This window comes from Peromyscus leucopus, chromosome 7 (genome assembly GCF_004664715.2).
Source record: "Peromyscus leucopus breed LL Stock chromosome 7, UCI_PerLeu_2.1, whole genome shotgun sequence".
Classification (NCBI taxonomy): Eukaryota; Metazoa; Chordata; class Mammalia; order Rodentia; family Cricetidae; genus Peromyscus; species Peromyscus leucopus.
The window spans coordinates 5,715,589-5,743,443 of NC_051069.1; the positions used below are offsets into that span (position 1 = coordinate 5,715,589).

The following is a 27,855-nucleotide window of genomic DNA, read 5'->3' on the forward strand; positions in this document are numbered from 1 at the left end:
TACACACGTACACATAAATAAAATAATCTACAAAATGAACAAAATGAGAGGGGGAGACTTGAATGGATATTACTCCACAAAAGATGTATGTGCTACTTCAATATCCAGAAAGTTGAATCCACAATGGTTCTTTTCATATTTTTTTTTTTTTTTTTTTTTTTTTTTTTTTTTTTGAGACAGGGTTTCTCTGTGTGATCCTGACTGTCCTGGAACTCACTCTGTAGATCAGGCTGGCCTTGAACTTACTGAGATCCACCTGCCCCTTCCTCCTGAGTGCTGGGATTAAAGGTGTGCACCAATTCTTTTATAATTCTATTGATCCTCAATGCAATAAGAGTTAGACAAGACTACTGAATATATTTTTGCATTGACCCACTTAGAAAAAGTAATTTTTTGTTTTGGGGGAGGGGTTTTTCTAATCTCGGTCTCCCCCCCTTTTCTTCTGTTGAAACTATATCAAATCATTTTACTACAGTTTTAATTAATGTGTAAACTACATTGCTGTACATAAAGTATATCTTAATTTATAAAAAAGAGCACTTATAACTAAGGAAAAGATGTGTAAACAGCCACTGAACTTAGCAGCAGCAGCTCTCAGAGGAAATGCAAAGCAGAACCTCAGTGAGATTCAGTTCCTACCTGCTGGGGTGGCTGTCCACAGAAAGCCAACGTTGGCAGCTACGCAGAGGAACTGCAACTGAGACGCCATGCTAGTGGGCAGGAGAAATGCCGCCCTTTGGAGCGCAATTCAATACAGAGTTAGGGGATGACTCTGCAATCCCACTTCTAGTGTAATTTCTAAGAGAAATGAAAACCTGCATTTCGACAAGAAACTGTGAGTGTTTGTAGCAGCTTCGTGTGCAATGGTTAAAACTAGAATAACCCAGTCCACTAGTAAGTGCATAAGTGAACTGTGTTACAGCCATACATGCAATACTACTGCTTGTTGAAAAGCAGCAAGCCATGCTCACTTCGGCAGCATGCATACTAAAACTGGAACGATACAGAGAAGATTAGCATGGCCTCTGTGCAAGGATGACACTCAAATTCATGAAGTGCTCCATATTTGTTTTTGAAAAGTATGCTGATATATATATAATACACATACACAGAGAGAGACACCTAAAATGGCCATGTAACTACAGTTGCAGAATGCAAACATTTTTGAAAGAGCATTGATTGTATCATAGTCCATTCATTTGCAGTGGATCTTTGCTCCTTTTTCCTTAAGCTTGGAATTGGATCTGCTAAGTTGGGGTTTTGCTGCTTGAATCTTGCACCGGGTCCTCGAACAAACTGATGTGAATGCAGTTTTTCCCCATGTGAAGGAACAGTCAACCCCAGCAACAGAATAGGAAGGCATATCTAGAACAATTTCAAGTTTTATCTTTTTGAATAGAAACATAGTTAATAATAAAGAAGGGTGAGCTGTGGTCCATGTGTTGGCACGCACTGACTCCATGCACTGGGTGAAAGAAAGGACACTTTAAAAAGGATGTGATCCAGGACTTCATAGGTGGAGATCTAAAAAATGCAAACTTCTGATCCGCCAGCCTCCACCTTCCAAGTGCTGGAATTCTAGGCATGTGCCACCACACCTAGTTTATGTGGTGCTTGGGATGGAACCCAGCACACTAGGCAAGCGCTCTACCCACTGATCACCCCAGCCCACAGATAGAGTCTTTTAAAAAGAAAAGTCTGTAGCATTAGCACCTGTAATCGCACCAAATTTCTGTTCCTCTGTGTTCGCAGTCTTCACGCCTGTTTGTGAGTTTGCCGCCGCATGTCAGGGTATGCAGCCTTTTCTGCTTATAGCTCCTAAATTATCCTTCATCAGGATCTTCCAGGATTGTATTTTGTTATCAGCTTTTACATTAAAGATTACAATGCAGACAGGAAAATCACACAAACCTTAAATGCACAGCTCCATGAACCGCAGAGTGAATGCACACAAGAAGATCTTGTTTTGAAAGGGCCACGTTTTCAACAGGACCGATTGGATGGATGTGTGAGCAAGGCAGACACAGCTGGACACCAGTTAAGGCAGCAAGATAGACTGTAGTCTATTGCTGCCAAGGCAGAGAAAGAGCTGAGCTCCACAGGATGTGGGCAGAGGTGATGGGGTGGGAGAAGAGAGAGTGGGTGGTGACGGCTTGAGCTGAGTCGGGAGCGTGGAAAGTCACTAAAAGCAGAAGGACTTTGCTCCATGGGAATTCTATCCAGTTTGCTAACTGGCACTTATGCCTTATCAAGAAAGGTCCCCCTACCCCCCACTGGGAGACAGGGAGACAGGGAGACAGGGACTCTATTTCGGTGGTGCCTAGAACAAACAATAACCTTTTTTGAAAGCTCTGAGTTTCCTCAGCCAGGTATTTTGAAGAAAAACATGGTCATTTCAAGCAATCCAGCCTTGAGCTGTGAGAAAAGGTGTGTTTGTTCAAGTGTTTGAGGGCCAAGACTGAGGCCTGGTAATGCAGAAGACTGAGAGGAACCTGGCTAGCGTTTGGTCAGTGAGAGAACCTTTGTTGACACAGTGACTCACAGATGGTAGGACTTTCAGAATGTTCCTGTAGCGGGTAGAGGTCAAAGGACCCCTTGCAGGAGTAAGTCATTCTCTCCTTTGACCGTGTTGGTCCCGAGGTCCCGGTTGTCAGATTTGGTAGGCTTGATGGCAGGTGTGGTGATATATTGTGTACCCTAATAAAATTTGCCTGAAGATCATAGAACAAGCCACTAGACTAAACATAGAGGCCAGATAGTGGTGATACACACCTTTAATCCTAGCACTAGGATTAAAGCACCTAGAAGGCAGAGATCTGTCTGGATCTCTGTGAGTTCAAAGCTGCCCTGGATTACCTTTGACAAACAAAACAAAAAACTCGTTTCTCACACTAGCACACACTATCTAGCCCAGTTCATGTGAGTGCTAGGAATTGAACTTGGGTCTTCCAGCTGTGCCAAGCCATCTCCCATAACCCTCACACAGACTTCAATAATATTGTTGAAGTTTACCATGTGTCAGTCATTGAAACTAAGCCTCAGCTGGGCAGGAACTCACAAATCATTGACAGATAGATTTCAAAGTCAAAGCCAAAAAGTTAAGGGAAACTGTAACCCGGGGCTGAGGACTGCAATAGGGTATAATATTCAGAAGAAAGCAACATTGAGGAAAAAAAAAAAAGGAACATTCTAGAAAGAAGAAGAACTCTGCACTCAGGATGGCAAGCATCTGTCTTCTATTTTCAGAGAACTGAGGTAGAATTGCAGACAGGAGGTGGGTGCAAAGTGGGAAGGGAGGGGCCTGAGCCCGTCACACCAGGCACATCCTGAGCTGCAAATTCAAAGACCATCTTAGAATAGAAAATGAATTATTAACACTTAACCAGTGGGAGCTGCTTATTTTATTCCCCCCACGCGAGAGGGGAAGGAGGGCGTTTTTAACTATATAGCTGCAAAGGAGGCATGCACGAGGACTTTTACTATCTAGGCACCCCCAGAAGCCAGCAAGTGCAGCAGGGAACAGGCCTGAGCACCAAAGGGCAGCTGCGCCATCCCAGTGGACCCTGGCCATGTTATACTTGCTGCAGCTGCCTCCACTGGCACCACTGGGAAGCCGAAGGTCTCAGCCAATACACACCCCCCAGCTTCCCAAAGCCCATGCCTCTGCTAGGAGAAGCCTACTTCAAACTTTCTGTGGACAGGAAGGCTGAGAATGTAAATTTCGGGCCACCCACCACCTACCCTCTTTGTAGATTTGGACAAATCCCTCAATCACCTTTTACTCCAGTGTCCTCATGTGTCTGATGGCAATGAGAACACAACCAACTCCAGAGTGGTTTTGATGCCTAACGGGACCACATGTCAAGGGCTCAGAGTTGTGTCTGGTACAGAATAAGCACCGTGTGTTTGCTAGCGTGACTGTCACTGAGCAGGAAGGTGAGTCAAGATATACAATTCTCCCCCAAAAGTCACAGAGCTGGAGAGATTGCTTAGAGGTTAAGAACACTGGCTGCTCTTATGGAGAGGTCCCGAGTTCAATTCCAAGCACCCACATGGTGATCTAGTGCCCTCTTCTGGCTTGCAGGCATACATGCAAGCAGAACACTGTACACATAATAAGTAAATCTAAAAAAAAAATGAAAGTGATAAAACCCATTATAGTTTTTTTCCATTTTCATGTGTGTGTGTGGTGTGTGCCTGTGTATATACATATTTGCATTTATGTGGGAGGAACATGTGAAAGCCCCATATTATGTTGGGAATTATCTTTAATTGCTCTTCTAACTTATTGACTGAGGCTGGGTTTCTTAATCAAACCTAGACCTTGCCAGTTGCAGGCAGGCATCATGCCCATTGGGCATTTTCATCCAGTGAAATTCTGGGGATTTGAATTCCAGTCCTCATGTGTGCATGGCAAGCGCTTTAATCACTGAGCATCTCAGTGATGCCCAGGGCTTAGTATTATTAAGGTGTGCATACGGTGGCAAGAGGGTGTTTGCTGATGGGACACTGGACAGGAAACTTGTCTAAGGATGTCACCTGTGTTTGGGGAGGGGAGAAGCAAGAAAGAAGGGAGAGTAGGGAGGAGGAGAAAATAAGGAAAGAGAGGCTAGAGGGAGAGAGAGAAAATCAAGTGGGAAGAGAAAGAGAGGGAAAGAAACAGAACTAAAGTAAGTGAAGGCGATAAAGAAAGGATAGAGCGAGGAATGAGGGAAGCCAGAGCAAAAGCAGGCAAGAAAGAGAAGAGGCGGAGGGGAGAGATCAAGGAAGTAAAGAGATAGGGAGGAAAGAGGCATGAAAGAGAGGAAGAAAGAAGAAAGCGATAAAGGGAGGGGAGGAACCAGTGAGGACTAGGAGCCAGAAGGCAGAAAGGAGACCAGGAACAGACAGACGCTCGATGCGCTCGTCGCTCACACTTAGGGACTCAACTGCGCGGGACTGTAAGGCTCCGCCCCCGCCCCGCCCCTCGTCCTGCCCGCCGCGGGCCGGGCCTGCGCGAGCAGGGAGGCAGCGGGCTCGACAGCGGCGACATGTACCGGCTCCTGTCAAGTGTGACAGCTCGGGCTTCGGCCGCCACGGGCCCGGCCTGGAGCGGAGGACGGCGCGGGGCGCACGGGCGACCCGCCCTGCCCGTGCTGGGCCTTGGCTGGGCCGGGGGCCTGGGGCTCGGGCTCGGGCTGGCGCTCGGGGCGAAGCTGGCGGTGGGGTTGCGGGGCGCTGGCCCCATTCAGTCCCCCGCGGACCCGGAGGCTGCGGGCGCCGAGCTGCCGCAAGAGCAGGCCTTGAGCCCCGGGGGCCCGCACACGCCTGCACCGCCCGCAGCCAGGGGCTTCTCCAGAGCCATCGAGAGCAGCCGCGATCTGCTGCATCGGATCAAGGTGCGGGCCTAGCGGACGCCAGGGCGGCGGCTTCCGAGACAGATTTCCCGTTTCCCGACCGCCCGGCCGCGGGTTGACGCTCTCGGGGTTGCTCAAGTCGCAGCTGAGGTCACCGGCCGCAGAGGGGACCGCCCCTTCCCCTTTAGAGAGCGAGCCCTGTGAACCCCTCGCAGGCCACCGCAAACTGAGCAGAACCCTTGCCCCCTGTGGGCGGGGCCGGAGAGTGGGCGGGGTCTGAGTAGGCGGGGCCCAGCCTGAGAGCGCCTCTTGTGTGCAGAGACTGCACTTTTGAACCAACTAGATCTTTTCTTCTTTTCTCTTAGGATGAGGTTGGCGCACCCGGCATAGTGGTTGGAGTTTCTGTAGATGGAAAAGAAGTCTGGTCCGAAGGTGGGTTGAGCAAGTATTATTTAGTGGGCTCATTTTGTTACTTAGTGAAATAAAATACTGATATTTTACTGGAGTTCCAAAAAGTGGCACATACTGTAGAGACAATGTATCTGTCGAATAATCAGGCGGTTTTATCCATCCCTGCAAAGTTAAAATGTAACTAACCGGGCTAGGCGTGCAGCTCAGTGGAATCACTTGTGTAACCTTAATGTGTAAAGCCTGGCTTCAAATCCAAAAGTAAGTAAATAATTAAAATGTTACTCAAGTAAAATGGAAATGTTCAAAATGGCTTGTTTCTTCTCCCAGTTTACTCTGAAGAGTGGATTTATTGATCTGAAAACGGAATGTAGAACAATCCATTAAATATCTACTATCACATTGTAGCCCTTGTAGATAGCCCTGATGAGTAAATAAAATGTCAGCTCCTGTATATTTTATTCTTTAATTCAGTAAGTTTTTTATTCCCCATTTTTATAAAAGGCACTGTAGTAAATACTAGGGACACACAATAGCCCTTGTCCTTAATGAGTTACAACCAATAATTATTATTTTTGCAATCTGTTATTATTTTTATTAGGCAGAAGTGTTAACTGTTTTGTTTTGATCGAAAAAAAACTTGAAGTGGTATGGGATGCAGCTCAGTTGGTAGAGTGTTTGCTCTTGGGCACAAGCCCTCAGTATGATCTCCTGTACCACATAAATGGTATGGACCTATGGTCCCATTGCTCTGGAGGTGGAAGCTTGGGGATCAGAAGTTCAAGGTCACACAGTTGCCAGCCTGAGTCAGGTGAGACCCTGGTCCCCACTCCTTCCCCCACAGTTAGAAGCTTTGAGAGACGCAGTTCTATTCGTTTCATAATAAGTTTATCAAGGCACTGTTTCAGAATATAACTTCACTGTTGCAGACAAATTGCTTCAGTTCGTCACCTCGGTTTTTAGTAAATGATATTTCAGACATTATTTAAGGAAAACAGTAGTTTTAGAAGACATTGCTGGTGGCAGTGAGGTTCTGAAAAATTACACTTCCCCTGAGTATATGTCTATTCTAATCAATATAACTAATTGGTGAAAAATCTTGTGGCAAAAAATCTAATTAGCCAGGCATGGTTACCCATGCCTATAACCCTAGCACTGAAGAGCTGAGGCAGGAGGATCACCTTGAGTTTGAGGCCACCTGGGGTATATACAGCAAGATTTTGACTCAGAAAGCACAACAGGGGCAGGGCAAGAGGGATGACTCGGAGGTTAAAAACACTTGCTGTTCTTGCAGAGCGTCCAGATTAGGTTCCCACATGGCGGCTCATAACTGTGACTTCAGTTTCAGAGGATCTGAATCTTAGGTCTAGCCGCTGTGGGCATACATCTGATATGTAGGAGCGTTTTTCCTGCATGTATGTCTGGGCACCATGTGCATGCTTGGTGCCCAGAGAGTCCAAACTTGACAATCTGAGGTCAATCCCAGAGACCCATATGATGGAAGGAGAGAACCACCTCTTGCAAATTGTCCTCTGGCTTCTATATGTGTACATACATGTATGTATGTACGTATGTACACACACACACAAAACCAGGGAGGATTATGAAAGGAGAGAGAGAGAGAGAGAGAGAGAGAGAGAGAGAGAGAATAAAAGTAATAAAAAGAATTTAATAAGTGCCAGCTTTGTAAGTGGGAGTTTTATAGAAATATTTTCATTTACCGCTTTATTTTTTTCAGACTCGGTTCTTTATATTTCTAACATCTAATTGCACACTTTTACCCTGTACAGAAGATGAAAACCAAACTTTGTTTTTCTAGAAGAAGCTTTTAAAAATTAACATTATATTGTTTTTCTGCTGGTTGCAGCTGGATTTAATGGGTGGCTAGGGAATTTGACATGTTTTTACATTCATTTTATGGCTAGCTATTTTAAAGAGCTCAGTGATGATACTCAAAAATGGAGAAGACTACAATATAAAGAATATGAAGAATGGTGACATTTACCTTAGTTTGAAGTCTGTTTTATTAGATATTAGGATAGCTACACCAGCTTGTTTCTTAGGTCCATTTGCTTGGAAAACCTTTTCCCAGCCCTTTACTCGGAGGTAGTGTCTGTCTTTGGAGTTAAGGTGTGTTTCTTGTATGCAGCATATGGATGGGTCCTGTTTTCTTATCCATTCTGTTAGCCTGTGTCTTTTTATAGGTGAGTTGAGACCATTGATATTGATGGATATTAATGACCAGTGATTGTTAATTCCTGTTATTTTTTGTGGTTGTGTTGTGTTGTCCTTCTGTGGTGTATGTTGGTGTAGGATTATCTATTGCTTGATTTTTCATGGATGTGTTTAGCTTCTTTGGGTTGAATTTTCCCTTTTAGTGCTTTCTGTAGGGCTGGGTTTGTGGAAAGGTATTGATTAAATCTGGTTTTATCCTGGAATATTTTGTTTACTCTGCCTATGGTGATTGAGAGTTTTGCTGGGTATAATAGTCTGGGTTGGCATCCGTGGTCTCTTAGTGTCTGCATGAGGTTTGTCCATGATCTTCTAGCTTTCATAGTCTCTATTGAGTAGTCTGGTGTTATTCTGATGGGTTTGCCTTTATATGTTACTTGGTCCATTTCCTTTGCAGCTCTTAATATTTTTTCTTTATTCTGTGTGTTTAGTGTTTTGATTATTATGTGGCGAGGGGACTTTTTTTTTTTGGATCCAGCCTATTCGGTGTTCTGTAAGCTTCTTGTATCTTCATAGGTATTTCTTTCTTTAGGTTAGGAAAGTTTTCTTCTATGATTTTGTTGAATATATTTTCTGTGCCTTTGAGTTGGTATTCTTCTCCTTCTTCTATCCCTATTATTCTTAGGTTTGGTCTTTTCATGGTGTCCCAAATTTCCTGGACGTTTTGTGTTACGACTCTTTTGTCTTTAGTGTTTTCTTTGACTGACGAATCTATTTTCTCTATCGTGTCTTCAGTGTCAGAGATTCTCTGTTCTATCTCTTGCAATCGGTTGGTTATGCTTGTTTCTGTAATTCCTGTTCGTTTTGTCAGGATTTCTATTTCCAGCATTCCCTCAGCATGTGTTTTCTTTATTGTCTCAAATTCATTTTTCAGATCTTGGAATGTTTCTTTCATCTGTTTAATTGCTTTTTCTTGGCTTGATTTGATTTCTTCCCATTTTTTGTTCGTTTTTTCTTCCATTTCTTTAAGGGAGTTTTTTATTTCCTCTTTAATGGAGTTTTTCATTTCCTCTTTAAGGGAAGTTTTTATTTCCTCTTTAAGGGAGTTTTTTATTTCCTCTTTAAGGAAAGTTTTTATTTCCTCTTTAAGGTAGTTTTTCATTTCCTCTTTAAGGAAAGTTTTTATTTCCTCATTGAGGGAATGTTTTATTTCTTCTTTAAGGGCCTCTATCATCTTCTTAAAGTCATTTTTAGGGTTGATTTCTTCTGTTTCTTCTGTCATGGTATGTTTAGGTCTTGCAGGTGTAGAATCACTAGGTTCTGATGTTGCCATATAGGTCTTTATGTTGTTGCCTGTATTTTTGCACTGGCGTCTACTCATCTCTTCCTCTGTGCGGTGCAGGTGGTGTCTGTGTCTGAGAGTGCCTCTCTTGTTCTAATTTTTAGTCTTGGTTTAGTAGTGGTTCTTGGTTAAATTGGTGCTATTGGGCTATTTCTTCAGGGGCAGCTGATTTCGATCGGTGAATTATATACTTATGATTCTGGTGATCTGGTTTGGTGTCTGGGTAGCGCCTTCTTCTGTGTTCCCAGGTTACGTTTTGTTCATTTGTCAACTCCTCAGCTGATCTTGTTTCTTCAGACTTTAAACTGTAGGCATCTGAATCCTCTCCCAGATGGGTTTCAACTGAGCAGGGTAGTCTCACCAACACCTCCAAGTTGTTGGGTTTCACAGGATCAGCAGCTGAGCCCTGGGTTGTCCTCAGACGGAGTGTTCAGATTCGTTCTGGTTCTGACCCACGGAGATAGCTTCTTCCCCAAATGTTGGGGTTAGGGGCGTCCCTGTTCCAAGCTGTGTCTGCTTGTCTCCGTCCCTGGGCCTGTCTACCTCTGCGGTCCGCCGCCGCCGGGCCTGTATGTCCCTGTCAGCTGCCGCTGGGTCTGTCTGCCTCTGGGGGCCGCCACCGGGCCTGAATGTCTCTGCGGGCTGCAGCCAGGACTGAATGTCCCTGTCTGCCGCTGCCGCCGGGCCCGTTTACCTCAGCGGGTCGCCGCTGGGCCCGTCTACCTCTGTGGGCCGCTGCTGGGCCTGAATGTCTCTGCCGGCTGCCACCGGGTCCGAATGTCCCTGTCGGCTGCTGCCGCTGGGCCCGTCTACCTCCACGGGCCACCGCCACAGGCCTACCTGCGTCTGCTTGTCTCCGCCGCCGGGCCTGTCTCGACATTTACTTTAAAAACTGTAAATTATTTAAAATGTGGAATAGCAAGCATGATGATATAGATCTGGCTGCAACATCTGTCATCCCACTTCTGGTACCAAAATGTATATTAGGTTTCTCTAGAGTAATAGAACCTATAGAATATATATGTATATATATGTGTGTGTATATGTGTGTGTGCATGTATGTATGTATTCTCACTGGTATGTTATACAGTTTATACTGGAATTATATTTTAAATATTTAATAGAATTCTTTGGTTTCTGCTTTTGTTTCATATATTTCTTTTTCAATCTAGATGATATATATATATATATACATACAGAGAGAAAGGGATATATATGTATACATATATACATATACATGTGTATATATGTGTATATTGTGTGTATGTGTATATAAAGGGTATTTATTAGAATGACTTACAGGCTATGGTCTAGCTACTCCAACAATGGCTGGGTATGAATGGAAAGTCCAAGAATTGCTTAGTCCACAAGGCTGGATGTCTCAGCTGGTCTTCAGTCCATGCTGGAATCCCAGAGAAGTAGGCTCTGATGCCAGTGAAGGAATGGACTTGCTAGCAAGGTGAGGGTAAGCGGACAGAGAGAGAAAGCTTCCTTCTTCTATGTCCTTCTATAGACTTCTAGCAAGAGGCTTGGCCCAGATTAGATCCAGATTAAGGGTGTGTATTCCTGCCTCAAAGATCTGGATTAGAAAGTAGATCTTTCCATTTCAAATTAAGCAGAACCCCCTAGCAAGTGCCTCCATTTTAGTGTTTTGATTAATTCCAGATGTAGTTAAGTTGACAACCAAGAATAGCCATCACAAAACCTGTAATCCCAGATGGAAGCAGGAGCATCTTGAGTTCAAGGCTATGTGCCAAGACCCTGTCTGAAAAACACAAAAAGAGGTGTAATCATCATATTGTTAAGATAAGAAAAATTAATAATATCTGAAAATATCAGATGGGAAATTGTTGGGCACCAGGTAAAATTCCAATTAGCTATAAACTTAAATCGTTAGGCTTTCTATCGTCCGTATAGGCAAGACTCTCATCCCTCCTGAGTCCAGTTTAAATATCTCATAAAAGCGACACATAGTGTGTTTTAGTTGATCCAATTTCAGTGTCAGACTTTTTGCTTTATTTCTCTTGAAGGTTTAGGCTACGCAGATGTGGAGAACCGGGTCCCCTGCAAACCAGAGACGGTCATGAGAATCGCAAGCATCAGCAAAAGCCTCACCATGGTAGCTCTGGCCAAACTGTGGGAAGCAGGGAAGCTGGATCTGGACCTCCCAGTGCAGCACTACGTCCCCGAGTTCCCAGAAAAAGAATACGAGGGTGAAAAGGTAGTGGCACCCCCAGTTCCTTCACCCACTGGTATGTCACATGGTCTACACTGGAATTATAGTTTAAATAGCTAATAGAATTCTTCGGGTTCTGCTTTTGTTTCATCGATTTCATTCTCAATCTAGATGACACTCTATCTGTTGGCTACATTTCTGTAATTTAGAGCAAGGGTCTGTCTGTACATGGCCTTTTCCCACAGCGGTTCTGAGTGGAGACTATTAGTCTTCCAAGGCTGTTGGCTTGTTATTTGCAGGTTAACACTGTAACTGAATTTATTTTTTTTTTTTTAATTTTGATTTTTCGAGACAGGGTTTCTCCGTGTAACAGCCCTGGCTGTCCTGGAACTCACTTTGTAAAATGGGCTAGCCTCGAACTCACAGAGATCCGCTAGCCTCTGCCTCCTGGATGCTGGGATTAAAGGTGTGCACCACCATGCCTGACTGTAATTGAATTTTTATGGTTTTGTTTTAGGTTTCTGTCACAACAAGATTATTGATTTCCCACTTAAGTGGAATTCGCCATTATGAAAAGGACATGAAAAAAGTGAAAGAGGAGAAAGCTTATAAAGCCCTGAAGATGATGAAAGGGTTAATGCCATCGGACCAAGAGAAAGAACTGAAAGAAAAGGGAGGCAAGAATCACGAAAAGAGCGACTCCCCTAAGGCAAAAGCCGACCAGGAGAATGAAGGCAGGTGTCGGCACTCAAAGCCGGGCAAGAAAAAGAATGATTTTGAACAAGGCGAATTGTATTTGAAAGAGAAATTTGAAAATTCAATCGAATCCCTAAGATTATTTAAAAATGATCCTTTATTCTTTAAACCTGGTGAGTGCTAACTCCCTCCCCTAAGTTGTTATTGAAGTGTTCTTTCTTCAGGAAACCCAAGATGGCCATCCTGACTGCTGTCAGTAAGGTTAATGATTGTAACGGGCCAGTATAGTGCCTGCCGTGTGTGTGTGTGTGTGTGTGTGTGTGTGTGTGTGTGTGTGTGTGTGTGTGTGTGTGTGTGGTGCCCATGCCTGTGGAGGCCAGAGGACAACCTTGTATGTCATTCCTCAGGAAGAGTTGACCTTGGTTTTTGTTTTTTACATTTTATTTGTTTGTTTGTTTATTGTGATGTGTGTGTGGAGTTCAGAGGACAACTTCCAGGAGTCAGTTCTTCTTCCACCATGTGGTCCCAGGAATTGAACTCAGGGCATCAGTCTTGGCAGCAGATACCTTTATCTGTCCAGCCATCTTGCCAGCCCCACCTTATTTTTGAGACAGAGTCTCATTTGACTGGAGCACACCAATCAGTCTGGGCTGCCCGGCTGGTCCCAGCCTGTCTCTGCCTCCCTAGGATTGCAAGTGTACCACCCTGACTATTTCATGTGGGTTCTGGGGGTTGAACTGAGGTCCTCCTGCTTACCTTTCAAGCTCTTTCCCAACTGAGCTATCTCCCCTTAACAGCCAGGCAGGTAGCTGCTCAGCTTCAGTGTCATGGAAGGTTGCCCAGGCATAGAAGATGCTCGGTACCAAGATATTCACGGGAACTGTGGAGATAATGTGTTGAAATAATCATTCACCAAACAAAACCTGGAAGGTGGGGAGGCAAGGGTGTTGCTGCTACACTTGTATTTGGCGAGTGTGTGAAGGGCTCAGCAGCCTGTTTTACACTTTTGTTCCTTAAGAAGCTAGGGTTCATCAACTTTACTTCCCCTAAAAGCTAAACTATAAAAAGAATTGTTTTTTTTTTCTTTGAGACCGTGGCTTACTGTGTAGCTCAGGCTGGCCTCAAATGTAGTTCCCCTGCCTCAGTCTCCCCACTGCTGAGATTACAGGTGTGCAGCACCATGCTTGGCTTTATCTTTATCTTTACTTTTCTTGAATTTACTGCAGATTGATGCACTATTTTCATTTTGAAAGTCATTTTATGGGACTGGAGAGATGGCTCAGTGGTCAAGAGCAAGCATGTATTTATTGCTCTCACAGAGAACCTGAGCTCAGTTCCCAGCACCCACATCTGGTGGTTCATAGCCACCCCTAACTCCAGCTCCTTCCTGGGACTCTCATGCCCTCTTCAGGCCTGGGAGGCAACTTCCCTCAGTGGGCACTCAATTCCCCCATGCACATAATTTTTTAAAATATATAAATAAAAGATTTTACTATGAATCAACATTTTTATTATATAAATATAATTAAGAAGGCCAGTGAAAACAAAATTATGGATTTTGTATTTAAAAATAAAGTTTCTATCCATTTTTAGTATGGATCATAAAATCTTAAGAAATCAAAACCCAAAATGAACCATATGTGTATATATTAATATTTAAGCATGTATTTGAAATGAGATTTTTTTTTGTTTTTTTGTTTTTCAAGACAGGGTTTCTCTGTGTAGCTTTGTGCCTTTCCTGAAACTCACTTGGAGACCAGGCTGGCCTCAAACTCACAGAGATCCGCCTGGCTCTGGATTAAAACCATCCCAGCACTCAAGAGGCAGAGGCAGCCAGATAATAAATAAATAAATAATAAATAAACAAACAAATAAATAAGTAAACAAAACTCATATGCCTAGTTGTACCTTAAACACTGGATGTATTGAGGGAACATGACATTTATTTGATTAGGACTAGCTTACTGTATGGTTCAATGGTTGAGCACTGGCTTACCATGCGCAGTGAAGTCTGTGTTGCTATGGAGATGGCCTGTAAAGCTTTTTCAAGGGCAAACCTAAATTCAAGGGCAAGCTGTGACTCAGTTCATCCTCCCCTTGGCATTCAAAACTTCTGGGCAATCTGATAGCCAGAAGGAAAAATGCCTTTAGGTACACATTTTGGAAAAGTAGCTCTGAGCCCTAATGACCTCTAAAACTCTAGTTAAGGGCTGATATCCCCAGAGACCCAGCAGCTCTGCTCTGCCCTTTAAATATCCCAAGCTGTACAATAGCATTGTTCTGCCTTTTATCTGTAAAAAGAAAGCCAGAGAGTCTGTGTGTCTCTCTGCACATGTCATTCCTCTTCTCTCCAGGAACTCCAAGTTTTAGCTTTTGCCATGCTGGCCACTTGTCTGGGGTTCAATCCTAGCACTTTCAATTTGCCCCCCAAAAGACAATTGATGGAGAAATCAAATTTGCTTTTCTTCCACCTTTCTATTTGATTGCCAGTTTGAAGAATTTGTTTTGTTTTGAGGTGGAATATGTTTGCTTATTTTATTTTCAGATAAAAGAGCAGATTCATACAACTTGGCAGTTCCTGTGTTGATTATTATTTATTCTTGTGTCCTGGAGCAGGCCCGATTAAACATGGACATTACAAAGTTAACTGAGTGTGTTAGCACATCATCCATAACATTTTTAGATGTTAAAGTAAAATATTACAGCTTTAAAAGCATAACTGTTTTCAGTAGAGATATGTTTTGTATGTTTGAATAATAATCAAGCGTCTTCTTCCCTTCTCTCCACGCAATGATGTCTCAAGGTAGTCAGTTTTTGTATTCAACATTTGGCTATACCCTGCTGGCAGCCATAGTGGAAAGAGCCTCAGGATATAAATATTTGGACTATATGCAGAAAATTTTCCATGACTTGGACATGCTGACGACTGTACAGGAAGAAAACGAGCCAGTGATTTACAACAGAGCAAGGTAAACTGACACCTGCTGTGTCCAGTTGTTCACATCTTAACATTGTGCTGTCAATTTACAAAACAGGCCGTCCTCACTTCCATTCCAACATCCAGCTCCAAGGCCGCATGCTTGGAGCTTCTGTTTGTGCCTGGTTTTTATGAGTAAAGTAAAGAGAGAAATATGTCTGTGGTACCCCAAGATGCTTAGTAAGCCAAGCATGGTGTCTCACACCTGTGATCCCAGCACCAGGAGGATGAGGCACAGGGATTACTGAGAGTTCAAGACCCCCCTAGACTGCAGAGTGAGTGCCAAGCTAGGATGGGACTGTCACAAAGGGGAAGGCAGGCATGAGAACAATAAAGAAAAAAAAATCATGATTTAAGCATCTGAGTAGTTAAGCCAAAAATCTACCTATCATGTACCTAGACAATTTGGTCTTTAAAACATCTTTGCTTATTTTTAATGTTGTGTTTACCTTTTATTTTTCATTACTGAAAGTTTATTTTGAAGTAATTCATACTTAGTAAAAGTTGCAATAGTATAAGAAATTCACATAGACCTGTCATCCAGACTGTCTACATGTTATATAGTTATGCCATATTTATATTATCTGATTGTATATTGGTGTTTCCTAAACCATTTGGAAATATTATGCAGACATGGTATTCATTACTCATAAATGCTTACATGTACATCTTCTAAAAATGAGAACATTCGTGCAGTGCAATGGTTTAATCAAATCTGCAGACTTTATTCCAGTTTTGCCAATTGATCCAGTAATGTCCTTTGTAACATACACTCACACATGCACATAGTGTTTGGTCCAAGGACTGATCCAGTATCTTGCATTTCATTTACTTGTTCTGGGTTTCTGAAGTTGCATTCCGTAAACTTGTCCCATTATTACCAGTGTTTTAGTGGCTTTATTGAAGTGGTAGCAGATTTCTCTTCTATTTTTTTTTAAAGATTTATTTATTTATTATTTATTATGTATAGTGTTCTGCCTGCATGTTCTGCCTACAGATGGTTGTGAGCCACCATGTGGGTGCTGGGAATTGAACTCAGGACCTCTGGAAGAACAGCCAGTGCTCTTAACCACTGAGCCATCTCTTCAGCCCTCTCTTCTATTTTTTAAAAGATTCATTTTTATTTTATTTATTTGTGTGTGTGTGTGTGTGTGTGTGTGTGTGTGTGTGTGTGTGTGTATGAGTGTGCAGTTTACCTAAGATTCCAGAAAAGGGCATTGGATCCCTGGAATTAGAGTTGTGAACTGAAAATGGGTGCTGGGAACTAAACCCAGGTCTCCTAAAAAAGCAGCCAGTGCTCTTTTTGTTGTTGTTGTTGTTGTTGTTGTTGTTATGTTGTTTTGTTTTATGAGACAGGGTTTCTCTGTGTAGCTTTGTGCCTTTCCTGGATCTCGCTCTGTAGACCAGGCTGCAGCTAGTGCTCTTAACCACTGAACCATCTCTCCAGCCCCTCTCTGCTTTCTACATTTGTTGGTTGAAATTATATTAGAAGAAAACTATTTTCCTCCCTTATTACCTAGATGTTTATTTATACTACTATGTATTTGTAGGTTACTTTGATCAATTAGTCATAATCTGTCATTGCCATTATATGGGCAAATGGTTATTCGTTTGCATATGTTGTTTGTTTGGTTGGTTTGGTTTGGTTTTTCGAGACTTGGTTTCTCTGTGTAGCTTTGCGCCTTTCCTGGAACTCACTCTGTAGACCAGGCTGGCCTCGAACTCACAGAGATCCGGCTGGCTCTGCCTCCCGAGTCCTGGGATTAAAGGCATTCGCCACCACCGCCTGGCACATATTTTAATTAGTGTTTTATAGTTGATATTCTGTATGCTAATGGTGAACATTCAGATGTTCATGTTTGTGTGTTCATTGGGTTAGAATGAGGAATGCTCTCATTACTATGGATTCAGTTTTTAAAAATTGAAAGATACTTAGTGAAGTATAACCAACGAAAATTTTTAATCATAATTTCTGTTAGAAACTTGTAAAGGGGGTTTTGGCAGAGAATTTTGAGGCCAGCAACTAATATGAGTTTTCCAGTTGTGGTTTCTGGTTTTTTTTTTTTTTTTTTTTTTTTTTTTTTTTTTTTTTTTTTTTTTTTTTTTTTTTTTTTTTTTTTTTTTTTTCGAGACAGGGTTTCTCTGTGTAGCTTTGTGCCTCTCCTGGAACTCACTTGGTAGCCCAGGCTGGCCTCAAACTCACAGAGATCCATCTGGCTCTGCCTCCCAAGTGCTGGGATTAAAGGCGTGCGCCACCACCGCCTGGCAGTTTCTGTTTTATTAATTAATATTTGATATAATAGAAAGGTAGTGCATTGAACAATTCAACTGTTAATTTTTCCTTGCATATTTCCAGTAATAAGCTTCAAAGGGCCTTATTGGCACTTTCAAAAGAAACAGGTGAAATGACCGTACTTTGGGAGTTTTTAAGCTTTATTTTCCCATCTCTACATTAGTTTTGTTTAATATTACATTGTTTAGACTCAATTATCATTTTAAGTTGCCACCTTATTTTAAAGGATTAACTATGTGTTGCAAATCCGTCTATGGCCTAAAAGACAGAGAAGAAATTAGGTTAGCAACAAGCAATGCACTTTACCTTTTTAGAAAGTCCTCTGCTCTTGAGCACCTGAGACGCTCAGTGTGGGATCACATCACGCCCCCAGTGTTAGCTGTAGGTCTAGCATCACACTCTACTTCGGATGTAAGAAGAGGACAAATGCAAACACCAGGGTTGACAGCGGAACTGAAAGAAAGATTCTCCAGGGCCAACAGCACACTTATACGAGCTTATGTGAGTTAGATCTAATATTTGAAAATGAGTATCTAAGTCTGTATGTGAGGGCTGAGCTTTGCTTTTAAAGTTCATTCCTCTCTCTCTCTCTCTCTCTCTCTCTCTCTCTCTCTCTCTCTCTCTCTCTCTCTGTGTGTGTGTGTGTGTGTGTGTGTGTGTGTGTGTGTAAGCCCATGAGAAGCCAGGGAGTCAGGTATCTTCCTCTGTCTTTCTTTACCCTACTCCCTTGAGATAGGTTCTCTTACTGAACCTTGGCGAGCCTGCCAGCAAGCTCCTGGGGTCCACCTGTCGGGGGCTCCAGCACTGGAGTCCCAGGCATGTGTGCCATACTCAGCTCTTACACGGAGGGTAAGGACTCTAACTCAGGTCCTTGTGCTTGCACACAGCGCTCTTGCCCACTGGGCCCTCTCCCTAGCCAAGCCTGTTTCTAATCTTTAAAACAAGGCTTTGGAACTGTGCAGACTGTAGATCAGCTATCATCTGCTGTTTTGTAACTTGAAAAAAATCAAAACGCAGCACGCGATGGAAAGTCAGCCTCATTTTAGCTCTCATTCTTTGAAAAGCGACAATGGATATTCTTTAGTGGAAGGGAGGGTCCTATCAGTTCAAAGGTAAATTTTATTTGTTTGGATTTTTAAAAAAGATTTATTTAATTTATAAAAATTATGTATGTGTATGATTGGGTGTAGGTCTGTTCATGTGAGTCAGTGCCAGTGGGGTCCACAGGAGACTGCAGATCTCTGGAGACACAGGAGATTGTGAGCTTCTAGACATGGGTGCTGGGAACTGAACTCTGGTCCTCTGTAAGGGCAGTGTGCGCTCTTAACTGCTGAGCCGTCTCTCTAGCCCTGGTTTGCTTGGATTTTGATAGGACCTTAATGATCCCATCTGAAAGTGGTAGTTGACTCATTTTAGTTAAAAGTACTGCTGATATAAAATAAGGCGCCAGGACTGAGGAGGGAGCTCAGTGACTAGAGTGCCTGCCTAGCAGGCCCGAAGCCCTGGGTGTGTATATACCGCAGCACTTCCTAAACCAGACATGGCAGCACAGCCTTTAAACCCAACATACCTTGGGTTTAAGAACAGCGTGGGCCAGTAGAGACTTTGTCTCAAACAAACAAAACACAAACATAAAACAGGACACTAAAAACAACATTGCCTCTACCTTATTTTGATTGGATTTGATACAGTATTTCTTTAGGCCTTTAAACTCAACTCTGATTCTTTTCTGTATTTTGGGTGTTTTTGTTATTGTTGTTATTATTTGTTTGTTTGTTTTGAGACAGAGTCTATGTAGCCCTCACTGTCCCAGAACTGGCTGTGTATACCAGGTTAGCCTTCTACTCACAGAGATCCTCTGCCTCTACCTCCTGATGCTTGGACTAAAGGGGTGCATCATCACACCTGGCATTCTTTGTAATTTTTTTTAAATATTAAAGACACTAGTTTGTTTTTTTTGGGGGGGGGGCTGTTCACGGAGTAAAGCTCATCTTTTCAAAAATATGTACTCAGGCCAGGAGTAGCAGGCACACGCCTTTAATCAAAGCACTCAGAAGGCAGAGGCAGGTAGATCTCTGGGAGATCAAGGCCAGTCTGGTCTACAAAGTGAGTTCCAGGACAGCCAGGGCTACATAGTGAGACCCTGTCTCCAAAACAAACAACAACAACAAACCCACAAAAATATGTACCCAGAAAAACTTTAAGTAAAATTTAGTAACCACATTTCTTTCTTTTAGTTTTCTATACTATTTCATAGAAAATGAGATGTTCACAGCTTTGTTAGTCTGCTGGCCTGTTGACATAATCACACTTGTTATAATCATGTCTGATGTAATACCCTGACCAATGCTTCTTAGAGTTACTGAAAGAATCTTTGTCTCCTTTGTCGCTTCTTGGTGTATGTGTGCACGTGTTCAATGTAACACCATTGAGACAGAACATGATGATACACGACTGTATTTGATAAAGCTGAAGCAAGAGGAAGAAGAGAGAGAGGCCAGCCTGGGCTACAGAACACGTCGTAAGCCAGCCTGGACAATAGCGAGACCCTGTCAAACAGAAAAAAAAAATAGTGAAACCTGAGGTCCATCACCTGTTTAAAGTATTTTCCCCAGCATCTTATACCTCAAAATTTGTCTTTGGTCAGAACTGTAGCCCAATGCCGAAGTTTGCTGTAAGGAAAGGAGCGGTGCAATTCATGCCTAGCTGACTCCATTGTTGCCCTGAATAAATCTGAGGCTTTCTTAGAAGCAAGAATAGGAACAGAAGGGCTGGAGAGATGACTTACCAGTTAAGAGCATTGGCTGTTCTTCCAGAGATCTTGAGTTCAATTCCTAGCAGCTACATGGTAGCTCACAACCATCAGTAGTGAGATCTGGCGCCCTCTTCTGGCATGTGGGCATACATGCAGACAGAACACTACATAACATTTTTTTTTTTTTTTTAAAGAATAGGAACAGATTTTATATAGGTAATATACAATGTTGATTCTGTAGAGCAAAATACACTGTCTATATAGTAAATGAAATAAGTCTAAGCTAGCATCCACAAGAGCATAGTAGATGATTTTGCCTTTAAAGGAGCTTGGTTTGTTGGTGAGGAAATCCCTAGTCAATCCATTGCTTTATTAGATCTCGTTAGTGTTCTCTGTTGGCGCAGTATGTGCAATAAAAACCTTTAGTTTGGGGGCTGGGCAGGCTCATCGTTAGAGTACAGTACCATATGAACAAAGGAGAGCCCTCTGGTTCCTAAGTGGATGGACTAAAACAAGAAAAAGGAGTCTTCTGGACTGTGGCACTTGATGTTATGGGATGGCTTCGCCTTCTGTTTGCTTCCTGGTGTCTTTCAGAACTAAGCATTGCTCTTGTTTTAAGTTCTTCCATGCCCTTAGCCAACAGATGAGCAGGCTCAGTCTCAATGTAGGGTTTTTGGTTTTCTTCTTCCTTTTCAATTTTTCAGTGAGTTTTACTAGTAGTTTCGCCATGGTTCAGGGCCCCCTTCACTACTCAGATATAGTGACAGGGGACAGAGGAGGAGCAGGGTAGAGCCAGGTCAGCTCTTCCCAGGAAGTGCGTCTCCTGCTTGGAAGTCCTCCCAGGCCGAGACCCAGGATGTAGCATGTCCATGTGCGGCTGCCCCTTTTGTGGTTGCTGCCTTCCTAACAGCAGGCCAAGTCCAGGCGGTTCTGCCAGCAGTTCCTGGTCTGGTTCCGACTTGGGAAGGGGCTGTTAAGAGGGGCAGTCTTGTGGTTCTTCCTTCTCTGCCCCCTCTTTGTTTTTTGGACAGGCTTTCTCTGTGTAGCTCTGGCTGTCCTAGAACTCACTCTGTAGACCTGGCTGGCCTCGAACTTACAGAGATCTGCCTGCTTCTGCTTCCCAAGTTCTAGGAGCAAAGGCATGCGCCACCTCAGTCACAGTGCTAACTCCTAAAGCTGCCCAGGAAGAGCTCAGTGCAGCCTTAGCAAAGATGGTGATGTTGGACAGGATGCTTCACTTGAAACGTTAAAGCTAAGTGAGATTGCTGTTGATGGCTGCATTCTGTGCCGCACAACACGATGCTGTGGTTTGCTGTGCTGGGGCTGGAACCCAGGACCTCACCCATGCTAGGCAAGAGCTTTGCCACAGAGCTTCACCTCCAGATCCTTATAATATGTATTTTATAAATTTAGCTGTTTTCTAAACCTCTCATACCAGTTAAAATAGAAGTAATACGTAAATGCTTTGGAAACATTAAGCAGTGTTTTTAAAATGAAAATATTTTGAATTTCTAAGTTTGTAGCTGTGCGTTCTTGCGGTTATATAATGCTTCTCTTTTGTAAATGTGGAGAATTCCAAGTAAGTGGAGGCTGTTTGTCATCTGGCTTCACTTCAGTTATTCAGTTACAACAAACTACCAGAAACTTTCAAGAATCTGTGTTCCATTTTTAAAGAAGAAAGTCCCTAGGAGTTTAAAATAGTTTCATTTACCATTCTACTGAACAAAATTGTTTTCACAAAAAGCTAACTTGTTTTCTGTCCAAAGGAATTGAGAGATTCAAGTTTAGAATTTGCCTATATAAAGTTTAGATTTCTAAACTAAAGACTGTAATTCTCTGTAATTTTATATTTAAAGGAAGAATGAATGAGGGTTCCTAATGTCCAACCTTTGTAAGTGTTTTCAAATGATTTACTGTGAAAAGGAAGTTACTTTAAAAAAAGATTATTTATTTTTATTTTACGTGTGTATGTGCTTTGCCTGCATCTATGTATGTGTACTACATGCATTGCCTGGTGCCCATGGAGGTCAGAAGTAACCTCCTGAAACTGGAGTTACAGACAATTGTAAATTGTACAGCTATAATTGTGAGCTACCATGAGTGTACCCAGGTTCTCTATAGGAGCAGCAAGTGCTCTCAACCACTGGGCCGTCTCTCCAGTCCTGTCCTCCTCCACACACACACACACACACACACACACACACACACTTCTTTTTGTTGTTGTTGTTGTTACTTTAGACACATGCTTGTCTCTATCCTATCCTCTATCCTATTTCATCCTGTGAGATGGGCTGTTAGAGGATATAGTGGAATCTTGAAAGAAAAAAATTGAGTCATTTTTCAAACTATGTATTCTTCTAGTCCCTCCAAAGTTATGAATCTTGAAAGGAGGATATAATTTTGGGAGGGAGAAGGCCCAGGTGATTGCAGTAAACCTATTTCAGCCCTTCTTCAAAAGCACACTAGAGAATTATTAGTGTTAGTAGAAAATCCAGTTGTTGGGGCCGGAGAGCTGCTCAGCAGTTACGAGCCTTGCTGCACTTGCAGGGAATCTGGGTATGATTCTCAGCATCCTCATAGTGGCTCAGAACTATCTGTAACTCTTAAGCACTGAGCCATCTCTCCATGACTCCACTTCATTTTCTCAAGATTCCACTATATCCCCTAAAAGCCCAGCTCATAACTGAATGAAGTAGGATTAGCAGTTAGGAGAGAAGTGGCCATAAATATGTGTCTAAAGTGTGAGGGAAAAAAAAGTGTGTTTGGGTGGGTGGGGGAGGGGTTGCTAGAATGATGGCCCGGTGGTTAAGAGCACTTGATGCTCTTGCCAAGGACCTGGGATCAGTTCCCAGCAGCACCACATGGTGGCTCCCAACCATCCCTAAGTCCATTTCCTGAAGATCTGATATCCTCTCCTGTCCTCTGTGGGTCCTGTATGTACATGGTGCACTTACATACATGCCAGCAAATTCTTACACACACAGAATAAAAACAAATAATGAAAGGAATTCAGTTGTCTGTCTGGAGTGGTGGTACAGATGCAGATGTGTGCTTGTCTCTATGGAGACCCAACAGCTAGGCCTATGGCTCCTGACAGGCTTTAGAGGATCCCAGGGATCCAGGGATGTGGACCAGAAAAGAGAGCTCAGAGAGAAGGACCCAACAGGAGTACCAGGAAGTTGGTCAACAATGACACAGGGACGAAGCAGAGGAGGACCTAAGCAGGAACTAGAGGATCATGGGAACAGGCACCTGATTTTAAGGGCTATAGAATAATGGAAGTTATACTCTGTAATATAGACTAAATGGAGAGGTGAGTAAGGAGAAGAGCAGATGTGAACTCTTTGATGTAGTTCAGGAGTAAATAAATAGATACAAGAGACTGAAGATTGTAGCTAGGATACTTTTTTTCTTCCCTTTGGAAGAAATGTGAGCATTTTTGTGAGCTGAGATGTGGGAAACAGTTCTTAGCACAATAGAGAAAGTCCTTCGTGGTCTGTCTCCTGTCCCATGTCTACTCCTCCAGCATTTTGTCTTGTTGCTTACCCCTCAAGATGCTCCTTAGCCAGGCTGAACCGCCTTGCTCCTTGCTATGGCCTCAGTCATGCGTGTATCGTCCTGTTTGGGTTTCTCACACTGACCGCACTGGTCAGTCCATAACCCGTTTCTCAAAGGGTGATCCAGGACCAGCAGAATCGGCATCATCTGGAGCCTTGTTAGAAGTGTGGGATTTGAGGCCCCTCCCCAGACCTGTTGAGGCAAAAGCCCCATTTTAGTAAAAATCTCCAAGAGTTGTAGCCTCTGCTAATTGTAAACACACTGTTTAGTAATTATCTAATGAGATAGTTGATGATCTGGCAGGATATGGAAGAATTCATCATAGGTGGGACTTTACTTCAAAGTACATTTAGGACCTTTGGTACTTCCTCTGTGGAGGACCACTGGTTGTGTTACAGGTCGTGGAAGGAAGTGTGGATTTTATTCCCATTGCAGTTATAAACACTAGAGGGTTTTGGATGGATGAAAGACAGGGAAGACATAATCAGTGGCTTCTGACTAGACTGTGGATTTCCAGGAGAGAAAGCAATGTGAAAAGTAGATCCAGTGGAGTTAAGTTTTGGGGGCAAAACAAGACAATCACAGATGCAGATGTGGAGCTAGGTGTCGAGGCACATATCTGTACTTCCACTTGACAGGCCGAGGCAGGAAGATTATGAGTTTGAGACCAACCTGGGTTACAGAATGGAACTCTGCCTCAAAAAATCAAACAAATAGCAACAAAAATCCCCAAATAAAAAAAGGTGTACACGGTAGAATTAATCTTTTTTAAAAACTGGAAGAAATGTCCTAATAAATACAGAAGCATGTATGGTGGTGGTGGTGGTGGTGGAAATAAAACTTTTAGGTACATTCTGGCTCACTTTAGATGGCCCTGATCTTCTCAGTAAAGAAAATCGTGTGGTGTTGTTCTTCTTGGAGCCAACTTGGGTAGAATGCTGAGAGCGGAAGAGACTCCAGGTAACTGTTACAAACATAACCAAGGAATAGGCAAGAGAGGAAGGAACATTTAATAACAACACCAAGGGCGGGGTGTGGCTCAGTGGTAGAGCACCACCTAGTATGCGCAAAGCCCTGGGCTCTGTCCCCAGCACTGATGTATATGGTGGTGCCAGTCAGCTTTGCTGTATGGACTTATGCTTTACCTGGTCAAAAAGAAAGAAAAGGAAAACCAAAAGAAAGGAGGATTGTCAAGATTGGTATATTAGTGTGGTCAGAGAATGAGACAATGTTCTGGTGAGACCATGGCCACAGCGGCTGATGATGGATGCCATAGAGCAGAAAAAGCAGGTGAAATCAGGAAGAATCCAAGGACCGAGAGCACAGGAGAGTGCCAGGGAGGCGGTGGAGGACAGAAGGAGGACAGAGATGTTCCATGCTGCAGAGTTGGGCAGCAGGCGGTGGTGACAGGAAGACTTTTCCGAGTTTCAGATGTTATGGTGCAATTCAGGCTGACTCCTGCTTATGAATAGTGGAGCTGTAATGAGCGTCCAGACGGATCCCTGGAGGGAGGCAGTTAGCAGACTCAGAACCTGAGAGCACCACTGTATGGATCATGAAAGAACGGATCCCCATGAGGAAAGTTTCGTCTTTTGTTTATTATTTGTGGTTTCATTGCACTTCCCTCTGGAGCCTCCTCATAGAGAACACAGACCCCTAGAGGTCAAGTGCTTTGTCCTTCCTTGACACTCTCCCAGCATCAGAATAGCACCTGGCCCTAAGAGATCCATCAATATTGTTAGCTTTGTAAGCAAACTACAGCTAGCATTTATTTCTTAAGCACCCATGAGAAATATGCAAAGTGCTCCCTACACACTCTCTGGACTCTGCATGGAAAGAATTAACCCTCAGATCACAAAGTACGATTCTGGAGTGGAGAGACAGCATAGCATGGCAGACTGCCTGGCTTTAAATCCAGCTCTGTCACTCCCAAGCTAAGTAATAACATTTATAATAACACCTCTGATGAGTTGTCAGGACAAATGAGTTTGTATCTAATGCTTATTAAAATGACCTGACATACAGTAATAACAATATAAGTATGTGGTTTTTGTTTTTTGTTTTTTGTTTTGTTTTGTTTTTTCGAGACAGGGTTTCTCTGTGTAGTTTTGGTGCCTGTCCCAGATCTCTCTGTGTAGACCAGGCTGACCTCGAACTCACAGAGATCCACCTGGCTCTGCCTCTCAATGCTGGGATTAAAGGCATTCACTACCACCACCCGGCACTGGTATGCTATTTTTATCCAAGAAGTCTTTCAAACATCAGCCTTACTTCTAAGCATCCTAATGTACTTTTTGTTACAAAACTCATAACTCAACACTAAGCCCAAGGGCTAGGAATATATACCCAATATAAATATTAATCTCATGCACAGGGAAAATACATAGTATTAATCATTAATCATAGTGCATTGTTATAAGTATTAAAAGTTAGATATGTTCAGTATGGGAAAAACATACCAATAGAAAAAATATTCTTTCTATGCTTTAGTTCATTAAGTAGATTACCTACCCAGTTATCATTGTCATTTACTCATATTGAGAATTTATGGTTAGTTTATAGTTGTATGTATGATTACTACATTGAAGTACAACCTGCCTCATTTGTACACATTCCTATTCATTGTCATATGTAAAGTCAATAATAATAGACTACTAAATTTTTAATGACCATTCTTACTTTATTTTAGATTTTATGTTTACAATAAAAAGAAACGTCTTGTCAACACACCTTATGTGGATAACTCCTATAAATGGGCTGGTGGTGGATTTCTGTCTACAGTGGGTGACCTTCTGAAGTTTGGGAACGCAATGCTATATGGTTACCAAGTCGGGCTGTTTAAGAATTCAAATGAAAATCTCTTACCTGGATATCTCAAGCCAGAAACGATGGTGATGATGTGGACCCCAGTCCCTAACACGGAGATGTCCTGGGATAAAGAGGGCAAATATGCCATGGCGTGGGGCGTTGTAGAGAAGAAGCAGACGTATGGTTCCTGCAGGAAGCAGAGGCACTACGCTTCACATACTGGAGGCGCAGTGGGCGCCAGTAGTGTCCTGCTGGTCCTCCCTGAAGAACTGGACCCAGAGGCCATAAATAACAAGGTTCCCCCACGAGGAATAATCGTCTCTATCATATGCAACATGCAGTCCGTTGGCCTCAATAGCACTGCTTTGAAGATTGCCCTAGAATTTGATAAAGACAGGGCCGACTAATCCTAAGTGGCACAGGTCCACAGTGAGCCTTCCGTTCTTTGAAATGTTGATGTTCCAAAATACATAAAATTTTAAGAATAATTTGTAATAGAGTACAGTTAAATGTGGAGAATTATGTACCTCTAATTGCTTAATTTTGTAACTGCCTTTTTATTGTACAATTAGTTCTTTACACTCAGGGAAATAACAGTTATTTCTACTTTTTGAAAAAAAAGTGTTAACTCTTGAAATAAAATATTCTGATAAAAGACAGTACTTTTTAGTTTTTTAGGTTTTTTATTTTTACTTTCTTTACTGTCTTGCTGTGTAGCATATACTGGCTTTGAACTTTAATCTTTCTGCTTTACCTCCCCAGTCCCTGGCTTATAGGCATGAGCCACTACACTTGTCTAAAATATATATTATTTGAATGTGTAATAGAGAAAGCCTCATGTAACAGAAGACCTTTTAATGTAACAGTGAAAACACATTCATATATATGTGTGTGTGTGTGTGTGTGTGTGTGTGTGTATGTGTGTGTGTGTGTATTTCTCCCACCATTCCTGAGGCCCTGGAATTGAGTAATGCAGTTGGGTTGGTCCAGGACAGAGTCTAAAGAGGTTGCCAATAAGGTGTGATAGTTGTCCCTGGGACTGGAGGAAAGTTTCCAAGATGGCCTGCAGTCAATCCTGTGGCTGATGTGGCAAGAGGCCTGTTTATCAACATGGACCTCCCAATGGGGTTGCTTGGCTACTTATGTCATGGTTGTGGGCTTAAGAGCAAGTTAAGGAGAGAGGAAGAGAGGATGAGAGAGTGGGTGGAAATATAACACAGCAGGAACAATGCACTGTACATTACAAGACAGTCAGAATTCACCGTATCGGTAAGTTTACACCACCGTGAGCAGATAGATACCTGTCAGAAACAACGGGGAAAATGAAGTTGTAT

At 42.8% G+C, this 27,855-nt stretch overlaps 1 protein-coding gene and 1 non-coding gene across 2 annotated transcripts; both read left to right on the forward strand.

Annotated features, from left to right (window-relative positions):
- Positions 1–963: 963 nt before the first annotated feature.
- On the forward strand, positions 964–1,070 carry LOC114692064. The gene has a single exon (XR_003734327.1). It is a non-coding gene; the product is annotated as a U6 spliceosomal RNA (small nuclear RNA).
- Positions 1,071–4,944: 3,874 nt separating this feature from the next.
- Lactb (lactamase beta) lies at positions 4,945–27,183 on the forward strand. The gene is made up of 6 exons (XM_028866101.2): positions 4,945–5,378; positions 5,702–5,768; positions 11,289–11,479; positions 11,952–12,303; positions 14,934–15,099; positions 26,403–27,183. The coding sequence occupies exons 1-6, from the start codon at positions 5,031–5,033 to the stop codon at positions 26,926–26,928; spliced, it is 1,650 nt and encodes a 549-aa protein (XP_028721934.1). The 5' UTR covers positions 4,945–5,030; the 3' UTR covers positions 26,929–27,183.
- The last annotated feature ends 672 nt before the right edge of the window (positions 27,184–27,855 follow it).

Bases quoted from the DNA above. Each gene is read 5' to 3' on its own strand.
- Lactb (XM_028866101.2), top strand. From the start codon at position 5,031: ATGTACCGGCTCCTGTCAAGTGTGACAGCTCGGGCTTCGGCCGCCACG. The intron at 5,769-11,288 runs GTGGGTTGAGCA...TTTCTCTTGAAG, and splicing joins AAAAGAAGTCTGGTCCGAAG to GTTTAGGCTACGCAGATGTG. The intron at 15,100-26,402 runs GTAAACTGACAC...ACTTTATTTTAG, and splicing joins GTGATTTACAACAGAGCAAG to ATTTTATGTTTACAATAAAA.